The sequence below is a fragment of the Eretmochelys imbricata genome, chromosome 1, assembly GCF_965152235.1.
Source record: "Eretmochelys imbricata isolate rEreImb1 chromosome 1, rEreImb1.hap1, whole genome shotgun sequence".
Classification (NCBI taxonomy): domain Eukaryota; kingdom Metazoa; phylum Chordata; order Testudines; family Cheloniidae; genus Eretmochelys; species Eretmochelys imbricata.
The window spans coordinates 316,980,989-316,993,614 of NC_135572.1; the positions used below are offsets into that span (position 1 = coordinate 316,980,989).

The following is a 12,626-nucleotide window of genomic DNA, read 5'->3' on the forward strand; positions in this document are numbered from 1 at the left end:
CAACTATGCATCCGATGAAGCGAGCTGTAGCTCACGAAAGCTTATGCTCAAATAAATTTGTTAGTCTCTAAGGTGCCACAAGTACTCCTTTTCTTTCTGCGAATACAGACTAACATGGCTGCTACTCTGAAACCAACTATGTCTATTGATAAGGGAGTTCTTACCAAACAGAAAACTATCAAACTAAATTTCCTTTTACATCTTCTAGGTTCTTCCCTTTCTCTGGAGGTGATAGGTCAGATCACCTTTCTAACACCCCCAGATTGCCTTATTTCAATATGACTGGTTTGAAATGTGCGAGGACATGACCGAACGCTTTCCAGCTTATGGCTGCTCCCACTGCTTAATCAAAGGCCCTAGCTTAAGAACAGGGCCTCAGACTGTCGCTGTGAGTGAAGGCCCTCACACAGGCAGACACTGATTTTGATTCTCTCTTTTATACCCTTATAACTAGCTAAAATGATAAACATACCTAAATTCTTAAATTATAGGCCTTTACAGACAGGCCTGAATATCTATATCCTAACAGGTGGGACAACTGATATTCTCCTCTGGCTCTTCTTCTGTTTCATGGACGATGGCCTGCAGGATTATGCGGCCTCTGAAGCTTGGTTGACCCCAGAAAGGAGTTTCACTGCTGATTCTGAGCTGACATTTCACTTTAGCACATGCTCATTGGCTTCTCCTAACAGACCATCAACCAGGTTCCACATCAGTTGCTCACTGCAGCCAACAGCAGGCTAGTAGTCTCTTGCCTAAGGATGTATGCTAAATGGGTGCGTGAATGTAATGGAGGCTGCACTCTGCCACCACCCAGCCCCAAAAGGCAAAGAGCTTCTGTGAATGCCTGCATCTCAGGGGTAGTGGAGAGCGTAACCCATCCATTGGATCAACCATCCATCCTTTAGGTAGAGTAACATCAAGTCTTACACCACATAAATAATGCGGAAGTCTAACCTTCTTTGAGGAATAATATATACAGACTGATAAAGCAAACAGAAGTTCTCCCACATAGTCATCCTTAACCATTCTATAGCATTAAGGGGGTGAGGAGCAGCTGTCCTTGACAGTGCAGCCTAGTTTATATGATTCATGACTAGTAACCAGTATCATAGCTCCTCTACAAGCACAAGTCTAGGGTAACTGGGAATTCATATCATACCATGGCAAAAAGCCTAGAAGCAAGAGTAGTGCACAAATTAAATCTATCATGAAATTGCATACAGTGAGCCTGATGCGTACAAGATTCACAAATAGGACTTAGGTAAAAAGATACATCAAAAACGAGTATTACATTGGTGGGAGGGAAGGCATCTTACCTTAGAAACGTTACCAGTGCCTGTAAACACAAATGTTAAGGGTCCAATCGACTTTGGCATCAAACCCAGAGAGATTTCATAGCCAGCATCCCGCACTGCCTGCACAGCCTGGCTGCTGTTCCTGTAGTTATGAGCCATACCAATGTGCTGAAACCAGACACAAAGGGTTCTTATCAATGTGTTTGTCCAGAGCCCATGATATTTCTTTTTACTAAAATGTTCAAGTGATGTTATGTAAAAATCCTACCATGAAAGGAGTGTGATGTCCCAGGGCAAGAAATCGTAATCCCATTCCATGTAAAATATTGATCATTCCTATTTCAGAATTACACAGTTAATATAATTAAGAATGGACATATAGGATCTACAGTGACTGATACCCAAGATCTTCCTGGACTCAAGATAAAACAGGTTCAGTAGCAGACTTGGATCTCAGTCCTCCATTTGGCATCCCTCAAACATGCCAATATATTTTCTTTTTGGTGGGGAGGGGAAAGGAGAGAACAACCATGTGGGGAGGGGGAGGAAAAAAAGCCCACACCGCTAAATTCCACTGAAGAGTAGTGAGCTTTTTGGAGGTACAGTGGAAAAACAATAAATACTTTAATACAAAGCTATCAGGACCATGTCACAAAAAAAAGAGGGCTGATTAGCACGTGTGTTGTACTTCACCACACACTTTGGCTCACAGGGAGGGTGACAGACATTTCTTTCTAGAGCACATATTCTGTTGGCCTAAGGTCACTGATTCTCCTTCCAGTGAGGTGGAGTATCTACTCTCCTGGCAAGAGAAATACTGCTTCTGTATAGATAGGTGGGACTTAATATGAAGTAAAATAATGGAGTTAGGGAGAATCCTCAGGACGCTGACTATACTGTGTGCCGGGAATTAGCAACAAACTAGAAAGAGATTCTCAGGAGCTGCTCAGCAGCTACAGAAAGCACCACAGGCCTGGACTCTCAGGAAGTTAATGTAAACTGAAAAGGTGCTGATGTTGGTGAAGCATTATTAGTCCTAGGCCTACTTATTGTATAGTGCACTATACCTGCTACACCAGCCCACTGTCCGAAAGCTACCACTCGTATTCCTCTGTGATCAACCATTTTCTCATAGTCAATCAATCGAATTTCCTGAAAATACATAAAAAGTTGCTTTTATGTTTTCACTAAAAGTTTGATTTTAAACAGCAAAACCAAGGATATAACTGCTTCTCTGGGAACTACTTTTATATGCACCTTCTGCCATGTTTTGTGCATGAAACACACACATGCACAGGACTGAGTTTTCAACTTTAGGAAAAAAAAAAGTGTTTTTTAAGAACATGTTGATTTTTGGCTTGCTTGGTTTATAACCAGAGTCTCCATAACACTTTTAAGTTAAGAAATAAAAATGTTAGTACAGCAATCAGCAGATCATTGAAACGAAACATGGCCATCTTCGAGGAACCCAGAGGGGCAGATCTTCATCTGGTGTAAATCAGCAGCTCAGGAACAGAGCTACACTGACTGACACCAGATGAGGATCTGACCCAGACGTCATAACCCACAAACAGCAGCATCCTGACCAAGTGGCAGGGTGATTCAGTCCTAATGGGATATTTGCCGCCTCACAAATAAGACACTCATTGTCAATCTCAGAAGTGAGACAAGAGTAAATGTTACATCTGATTCCAGTATCCATGCACCCTCTCCCCAAAAAAGTTGGAAGATCAAGGTTGTGGCTTGTTGGGAGACACTTGCACTTTTATTGCCCATGCTCTTTGTAGACAGATGACCTCTGTTCTCGGGGACAACTAGTTGCTCAAATCAATGTACTGAACAAACAGAGGATGAAATCCTGGTCCCAGTGAAATAAGTGGCAAAACTTCCATGAGGCCAGGATTTTACCCAATGTTATGAAACATGCAAAGAGCCAAATTTTGCAATTCCTAATCAGGCAGAATTAGCTTCTTTGGGATAGTCAGTCACATGAGGACTGCACACCAGACCCTTTAGACTGGATATCAATATCATGTATTGAAGTACAGTTACACGGACTTCAATCTTTTTTCTCCTCACAATTTACTCTGGCAAGAAAGGTCAGAATCAGAGCCATATTCTTTAACCGTGAGAATATCTCTTAGGAAAGCATATACAGCACTTAAGCAGCTTTTCAAAGTGTATTATAGCCAAGACTATCAGTTTCAAGTTGAGCGCTTTGCATCATATAAACAACAAGTAAAGAGGGATAATTAAGTCCCTGACTGAGGCCAGGAATGGCAATTTCAGCCTAAAATGAATGTTTAAAGCCCAGTTATAAATATCAAAATATACTCCTGAGGGAATTCTGCATCACTACATGCATGCAGAATTCATGTCCCCTGCAGATTTCTTTGCTTCCCCTCAGAAAAATGACTTTCTGACAGGGAAGCAAAGGGAAGCTGCACGAGCAATCACTCACCCCGTCCCCAGCAGTGCAGGCGCATTGTTTCGGGTGCCCAGAGCAGCTGGCAGAGAGGTAAACAACTGCATAACTGGGGTGGGGAAAGAAAGAAATGCTGAGGATGCCCTGACTACTGGCTCATACCCTGTGCTGGGCTCAGCTGCTAGTCCCAGCTAGGCTGGGGGCCGGGACTACTTCTTCCCCTGAAAGGAGGGGCCAGGGCCAGAAACCTCCCCCAGCTGCAGGAAGCTCTGCGTGCAAACGCACACAGCTTCTCATCCCCATTGTCCCTCAGCCACAGGGAGAGGGGTCACTGTTTGAGAAGCTGCTCCCCCATCTGCCCAACCCCAAGCATCTGGACCCCCCTATACCTAGACCCGCCTGCACCAAAAGCCCCAAACCCATAACCTCCCCCGCTGAGCCCCAACCCCCTGCGTCTGGACTCCCACCCCTCAGAACACCCCCCACTGAACTCTCCATACCCTGACAAGCCACACCCCAGAGCCCCAACCAGTTGCATCTGGACCCCCACCCTACAAAGCCCCACCCCCCCAGCACCCAACCCTCACGCTAAGCCCCACACATCCAGACCCACCCTCCTGCTGAGCCCCAACCACCTTTGCCTGAAGCCCTCTGAAAAGTCCCATGCCCCTGAAGCCCACAACAAGCCCCTCTTCATCCAGAACCACCTGCACTTGGACCCTCCACTGAGCCACCTGCACCCAGATTGCCCCACACAGATCCCTCTCACCCCACACCTGGATCCTCCACACTAAGCCCTCCACACTTGGATCCTGCCGGGCTGAGCCTGCCTGCCGGCACCTCCTGCACCTGGCATGGGGGACAGGGCACCAGAGGGTTTCTGGGGCAGGCCCAGCCCTTGTGCTGTGTCAGGGTCAAGTGCAGTCTCACTGCCAGGTCCACGTCCCGGGACTGGGGCTGCAGGGTGATCTCCCACTTCTGTGCAGCCAGTGGCCTGTGCTCCGCACTGCCATGCTAAAGCCTCCACATTTATTTATTTATTGACCAATAAAATTTGTAGAATTTTTAAATATTCCCTCAGGAATAAAAATAGAAGCCTACAATATAAATGCTGTGATGCAGCAATGTGTTCTAACCCATAGCTAAGTGATGTGCTGTAGATACCCTATAGCTGGTGTTTGGATATACAATACCCTCTTGACTACTTCCATATTGTAGCTTAAGAGAATCAATATAAACAGCTTAAAAAATTAAATGCATCTCTTAAAACAACAACTGCGGAGAGTACAGACTTTCTATTAGTGTATCATAAAAAGCAAGCTCAAATATCTATGAATACTTACGTTACTTTCCATTGCACTTCTATGTTTAATCCTGTTTATTACCTTGTGGTAACGGTCACTGATCTTTCTTACTAAAATATTTACCTGTCTTAGAATTTCATCCAGTAGAGACATGTTTGCCTCTTGGGCTTTAATAGTGTGAGAGAAGAATGCATAGTTCTTTTTGGGAATTAATTTATCCTCTGGAGGTCTCTTCACTCCCGCAATTAGAGATGCCTCAGATATATCTTCCTGAATAATGCCACCTGCTTTTATATATTCCTGTAAACAGAGCATTAAGAAACACTTTCATTCTTCAACAGTAATGCAGAAAAAACAAAGGAGGTCTTAAAAGAACTTATGAAGCAGAAAGATACAGAAACAAGTCAAGGCCTGTTACTAAACAAGCTTATTTAAGAGTGAAGAGCTTGGATTTCTATTAGGGCTGTCAAGAGAGTAAAATTAATTGCGATTAATCATGCTGTTAAACAATAGAATACCATTTATTTAAATATTTTGGATGCTTTCTACATTTTCAAATATATTTATTTCAATTACAACAGAATATAAAGTGTACAGTGCTCACTTTATATTTTTTATTATAAATATTTGCACTGTAAAAACCAAAAGAAAATCGTATTTTTCAAATTCACCTAGTACAATTACTGTAGTGCAATCTCTATCATGAAAGTTGAATTTACAAATGTAGAATTATGTACAAAAAGAACCTAACATTCAAAAACAAAACAATGTAAAACTTTAGAGCCTACAAGTCCACTCAGTCCTACTTCTTGTTCAGCCAATCACAGACAAACAAGTTTGCTTACATTTGCAGGAGGAGATAATGCTGCCCACTTCTTGTTTATAATGTTACCTGAAGTGAGATAGCTGTTTGTATGGCATTATTTTTATATGATGAACAGGATTTTCAGTAATCCTCATTATATCTGACTTGGCTGCCTGGGTGGGAGCTCAAGGTTCAGTTGCTTTAAGGGAACTGTATTTTTGGCTTCTGGGTAACCAGTAAGGTATTGTAGAAGCAGTTTTGTTGCTGGGCCTGTGAATCTAAATATTAGAATAACCAGTTTGGGGGACTGTCTTCCCCATTCTTTGCATTTTGCCCTAATTGAGCAATCTCAGTGTGTCCCCCCCCTTGGATCCCAGTCACACTACATTATTTCATTGGGATTGCATAGGATTGTCCCTGGGGGCAGAATTCAGACCATCTTATTACTAATAATAAATAGACTGTGGAGGTTTTCTTTCCTTCAAAAGTGGGTAAAACATCACAATCCCCATTGTAAGATGGAGAAACTAAGACACAGAAATTGGGTTGTTTGTCCACAGTCATACAGTGGGTTACAGAAGCTAGGGCTTCTGCTCCCATCTCTGTGCCTTATCATGCTGCTTCCACTGAAGTTGATGGCAAGACTTCTGTCATCAACTTCAGTGGAAGCAGCATGATAACCATACAGCTAAGGATAGCCTAGAATTCCTCCTTACCTGTAAAGGGTTAAGAAGCTCAAATAACCTGGTTGACACCTGATCAAAAGGACCAATGAGGAATGAAGATACTTTCAAATCTTGGGGGGGGAGGAGGGAGAAGGCTTTGTTTTGTGTGTTCTCTTGGGAAGCAGAGAAACATTAGGTCAGAAAATTCATTCTCCTATAAACCATCCTAGAAGTCTCTCATATTACAAAAATTGAGAGTAAAAGCCAGGCGAGGCATGTTACATTATCTTTTGTTCTGCTTGTGAATTTTTCCTTTACTGGAGGGACATTTATTCCTGTTTTCTGTAACTTTGAAACTAAGCCTAGAGGAAGTTCTGCTGTGTTTTTTAATCTTCTGTTACCCTATAAAGTTTTCCATCCTGATTTTACAGAGGTGATTTTTAACCCCCCCCCCCTTTTTTTTTTAAATAAAATCCTTCTTTTCTCCATTGTCCTAAGACCCAGGGGTTTGGTTCTGTGATCACTCTGTAACCAGTTGGTTAGGATATTATTCTCAAGCCTCCACAGGAAAGGGGGTGCAAGGACTTGGGGGGATATTTTGGGGGAACTAGGAACTCCCAGTGATCCTTTCCCTGATTCTTTATTAAATCACTTGGTGGTGGCAGCATACCGTCTCAGGGCAAAGAACTTGTGCCTTGAGGAAGTTTTAACCTAAGCTGGTAGAAATAAGCTTAGGGGGATCTTTCATGTGGGTCCCCACATCTGTATCCTAGAGTTCAGAGTGGGGAGGGAACCTTAACAACTCCCATTGACTTCAAGTGACAGTGGGACCAGGCTGAACATTAGCATAACAAAAATCAATAGATTTACACAAAGTAAGTTATCTTTGGTGTAAATGTGGTTGTTACTTAAAACATCTGGTTAGAGTACAAATCCTTAAAGACTGGACAGTAGGTTGTCTTTTGGTTTTTTCGCCTCAAATATATTCCTCCCACTCTCAGACCCTGACTTGATAAGTAAAAAGGGTATATCTCACAATTGCGTTAGCTTAACACAAATGCCTCATTAAGAGTCAGGCTAGCGTGACTACAATACAGCCAGCTAGCAAGGCTTCAAACATGGTGGCCTGCAACTTAACAGGGTTTTGCAATCATTTCAATATAACTCAGATGAATTAGTCGGATCGGGTGCCAGGGGAGGTTGGGGGGGGGGCACACTTTTTCTGTCACAGCTACACACAGCATCAGCGGAAATATTCTGCCTGAATTCAGGCAGCAAGGAAAAAAAAAAAAAAGACAAAAACACAGTTATATGGGACATCATGAATTACATAAAACCCCAAAGGTTTCAGAGTAGCAGCCATGTTAGTCTGTATTGGCAAAAAGAAAAGGAGTACTTGTGGCACCTTAGAGACTAACCAATTTATTTGAGCATAAGCTTTCGTGAGCTACAGCTCACTTCATCGGATGCATAAAGTGGAAAATACAGTGAGGAGATTTATATACACACAGATCATGCAAAAATGGGTGTTTACCATACACATTGTAAGGAGAGTGATCACTCAAGATGAGTTGTTACCAGCAGGAGAGTGGGGTGAGGGGAGAGAACAAGGAGTTAACAAGAACATCTGAGGAACAGTGTGGGGGGGAGAATAAACAAGGGGAAATAGTTTTACTTTGTATAATGACTCAACCACTCCCAGTCTCTATTCAAGCCTAAGTTAATTGTATCCAATTTGCAAATTAATTCCAATTCAGCAGTCTCTTGTTGGAGTCTGTTTTCAAAGTTTTTTTGTTGAAGAATAGTCACTTTTAGATCAGAAATCGAGTGACCAGAGAGATTAAAGTCTTCTCCGACTGGTTTATGAATGTTATAATTCTTGACATCTGATTTGTGTCCATTTATTCTTTTACGTAGAGATTGTCCAGTTTGACCAATGTACATGGCAGAGGGGCACTGCTGGCACATGATGGCATAGATCACATTGGTAGATGTGCAGGTGAACGAGCCCCTGATAGTGTGGCTGATGTGATTAGGCCCTATGATGGTGTCCCCTGAATAGATATGTGGGCACAGTTGGCGACGGGCTTTGTTGCAAGGATAGGTTCCTGGGTTAGTGGTTCTGTTGTGTGGTGTGTGGTTGCTGGTGACTATTTGCTTCAGGTTGGGGGGCTATCTGTAGGCAAGGACTGGCCTGTCTCCCAAGATTTGTGAGAGTGATGGGTCGTCCTTCAGGATAGGTTGTAGATCCTTGATAATGCGTTGGAGAGGTTTTAGTTGGGGGCTGAAGGTGATGGCTAGTGGCGTTCTGTTATTTTCTTTGTTGGGCCTGTCCTGTAGTAGGTGACTTCTGGGTACTCTTCTGGCTCTGTCAATCTGTTTCTTCACTTCCGCAGGTGGGTATTGTAGTTGTAAGAATGCTTGATAGAGATCTTGTGTTGGTCTCTGTCTGAAGGGTTGGAGCAAATGCGGTTGTATCATAGAGCTTGACTGTAGACAATGGATTGTGTGGTGTGGTCTGAGAGAAAGCTGGAGGCATGAAGGTAGGAACAGCGGTCAGTAGGTTTCCGGTATAGGGTGGTGTTTATGTGACCATCGCTTGTTAGCACTGTAGTGTCCAGGAAGTGGATCTCGTGTGGACTGGACCAGGCTGAGGTTGATGGTGGGATAGAAATTGTTGAAATCATGGTGGAATTCCTCAAGAGCTTCTTTTCCATGGGTCCAGATGATGAAAATGTCATCAATATAGCGCAAGTAGAGTAGGGGCGTTAGGGGACAAGAGCTGAGGAAGCGTTGTTCTAAGTCAGCCATAAAAATGTTGGCATACTGTGGGACCATGCGGGTACCCATAGCAGTGCCGCTGATCTGAAGGTATACATTGTCCCCAAATGTGAAATAGTTATGGGTGAGGACAAAACCACAAAGCTCACCCACCAGGTTTGCCGTGACATTATCAGGGAGACTGTTCCTGACAGCTTGTAGTCAATCTTTTTGTGGAATGTTGGTGTAGAGGGCTTCTACATCCATAGTGGCCAGGACAGTGTTTTCAGGAAGATCACCGATGGATTGTAGTTTCCTCAGGAAGTCAGTGGTGTCTTGAAGATAGCTAGGAGTGCTGGTAGCGTAGGGCCTGAGGAGGGAGTCTACATAGCCAGACAATCCTGCTGTCAGGGTGCCAATGCCTGAGATGATGGGGCGCCCAGGATTTCCAGGTTTATGGATCTTGGGTAGCAGATAGAATACCCCAGGTCGGGGTTCCAGGGATGTGTCTGTGCGGATTTGTTCTTGTGCTTTTTCAGGGAGTTTCTTGAGCAAATACTGTAGTTTCTTTTGGTAACCCTCAGTGGGATCAGAGGGTAATGGCCCACATGGCCCCACAGTATGCCAACATTTATGCCATCATGTGCCAGCAATGCCCCTCTGCCATGTACATTGGTCAAACTGGACAGTCTCTACGTAAAAAAATAAATGGACACAAATCAGATGTCAAGATTTATAATATTCATAAACCAGTCGGAGAAGACTTCAATCTTTCTGGTCACTCGATTTCTGATCTAAAAGTGACTATTCTTCAACAAAAAAACTTCGAAAACAGACTCCAACAAGAGACTGCTGAATTGGAATTAATTTGCAAATTGGATACAATTAACGTAGGCTTGAATAGAGACTGGGAGTGGTTGAGTCATTATACAAAGTAAAACTATTTCCCCTTGTTTATTCCTCCCCCCCTCAACTGTTCCTCAGACGTTCTTGTTAACTCCTGGAAATGTGCTGGAAATGGCCCACCCTGATTATCACTTCAAAAGGTTTTCTCTCCCCCCACCCCACTCTCCTGCTGGTAATAGCTCATCTTAAGTGATCACTCTCCTTACAATATGTATGGTAAACACCCATTTTTGCATGATCTGTGTGTATATAAATCTCCTCACTGTATTTTCCACTTTATGCATCCGATGAAGTGAGCTGTAGCTCACAAAAGCTTATGCTCAAATAAATTGGTTAGTCTCTAAGGTGCCACAAGTACTCCTTTTCTTTTTATAAAACCCCAAAGTTCCTATGCAAAGAACTATTGAGAATTTAGACAATAGAAGGCAGTGCGGCTGAGGGAGGGCAGGACAGACCTAAAAAACAAAGAACTATGAATAGGCATCAATATTGGGATACTTACAGATCTAGCCAATGATTCCCATTGCTTTTGTCAGTGGGAAAGAATGACCCCCTTTTGTAATAAATAACGAAGTAGATAATAACATATGTTCACTATTATTTACATCCTTTAATGCTGTAGTACCATAATTAAGTAAACCAATGTTACATTTCGTTCTTCTAAATGGGAACCACAGCAGAACTTACCTTTTCATGGATGGCTCTCCGGTTTGATGGCTGTACTAAGACTTTATATCCCAAATTTGTTAGCTCCTTAACATGCTTTGGTGCTAGAGGTGCTCTTCTTTCCCAAGCACTAATGTCTTCCCTCCTGATTGCCAGTACAGGTTTATGATGGTGACGGCACTTTAAAAGGTGGACCCCACACTTACCAGTTGGATTTCTGAATGCTCGTAGCATAATAAAACCTGATGGCAGCAAAGACAAAGTAGTTAAACAATACCAGGCTTGTAAAGGTGCTTAGAAACCACTTTGTTTGTACAAGAAGTTCACGTCTCTTTAAAAATCTGTTGTAAAACATACTCAACTACTAATCACTACAATGATCGTAACACCAGCAATAATTATCACAATTTTCTGATTAACAATATTAATATTCCCAGATTTCCTGTGCAATAGAAATCTGAATTTACTTTCATTACCAAACATAAGCTCTCTAATGTAAACCACAGCTGAAATAGTAAGAGAACATTACAAAGTCTCATTTTCTCTTTGCTTTGGCTAGGTTACTTCACAAAAATCAAACCACCAGTATCGGTGTATCAAAAGGTTTTTACTCATGTGCAAGGTATATTTTTTTAATTCTAGTTATTGTACTTGTGATCAGTGCTGGAGGCTTAAGCAAAAATGCCAGTTAGACTGAGTCACCAGTATAAATATGCAAGAGCCAAAAATGTATCAGCCCCCCACCTTATAAATATCTTCCTTATCACTTGGCATAGTGATAAAAAAAGAGATTAACTCATAAAAAAGCAATAAAGTACAGTTAAGGGTACTACATGATCAATGACAAATGCCCTTGGGCCATTTCTTTAAAGGTACTTACAGAAGCATGCCTAGGCACCCAATCCCTATTTAAATTTAAATCACTGTGAGCTAGGTGCCTACGCACTTTTGAAAACCCCACGAAGGTCCAGATCCTCAAAACGTACTTAGATGCCTGAATACCTTTGAGGATCTGGTCTAGATGCCTCTCTGTATTTAAACATCTTTGAAAATCTAGCTCTTAGACCCCAGTTTTGCAAAGACTTATGCACATATCTAACTAAGCATACAAAGGCCCTTTAAACTCAGTGGGACTGCTCATGGACTTCAAGTTAGGAGTGTCTGTAAATCCAATAAAGTGAGCTGTAGCTCACGAAGGCTTATGCTCAAATAAATTTGTTAGTCTCTAAGGTGCCACAAGTACTTCTTTTCTTTTTGTGGATACAGACTAACATGGCTGCTACTCTGAAACCTGTAAATCTTTGCAAGATCAGAGCAATAGCAAGAAATACATAGTGAGCATCCTACAGTATCAGAGAAAGCTACTTCGAAATGCAAAGTGTAATGATCTTTTAGTTCTCACTTACATTCTTCCATAGCACCTTCCTATGAGCAGAATGCCAGCAAGCACACCATCCTTCCTGCTGAAGGCCCACTTGTACAAGAAACTTACTGGCTGATTATGGGTCACATGGGGATAAGGGATGGGTCACATGGGGATAGGGATAGGGACAGAAGAGTTAGCATGCAAAAATCTTCTTTCCCATTTGTACAGTGCTTTGTATTTTTGACATTTGGTCTATTAAAGGGACACTGTCACCTTAAATTTGGCCTGAAAACAAGATTTTATAAAACCTCAGACCAAAAGAAAACAGTGTGGAAACTTTCTGAGTTCCAATAAAAACAGGTGCTTGTAAACAAACATTCCCAGAAGCCTTTGAAACTCAAACACTATTAAAGTCTTAGAGCAAAACTGAC

The 12,626-nt window shown here is 42.3% G+C and overlaps 1 protein-coding gene across 4 annotated transcripts in view; it reads right to left on the reverse strand.

The window, feature by feature from the left end:
- AASS (aminoadipate-semialdehyde synthase) overlaps positions 1-12,626 on the reverse strand; it is a 53,135-nt gene that overhangs the window by 39,102 nt on the left and 1,407 nt on the right. For 3 of the 4 annotated variants that reach the window (XM_077834466.1, XM_077834458.1, XM_077834480.1), the window contains exons 2-6: positions 10,851-11,071; positions 5,151-5,327; positions 2,366-2,450; positions 1,567-1,634; positions 1,320-1,466 (exon numbers count right to left, since the gene is read on the reverse strand). In XM_077834466.1, the coding sequence (XP_077690592.1) occupies positions 1,320-1,466; positions 1,567-1,634; positions 2,366-2,450; positions 5,151-5,327; positions 10,851-11,063 (690 nt within the window). In that variant the 5' untranslated portion in view covers positions 11,064-11,071. The remainder of the gene's footprint in view (positions 1-1,319; positions 1,467-1,566; positions 1,635-2,365; positions 2,451-5,150; positions 5,328-10,850; positions 11,072-12,626) is intronic. The other variant, XM_077834472.1, reaches the window with a different exon arrangement.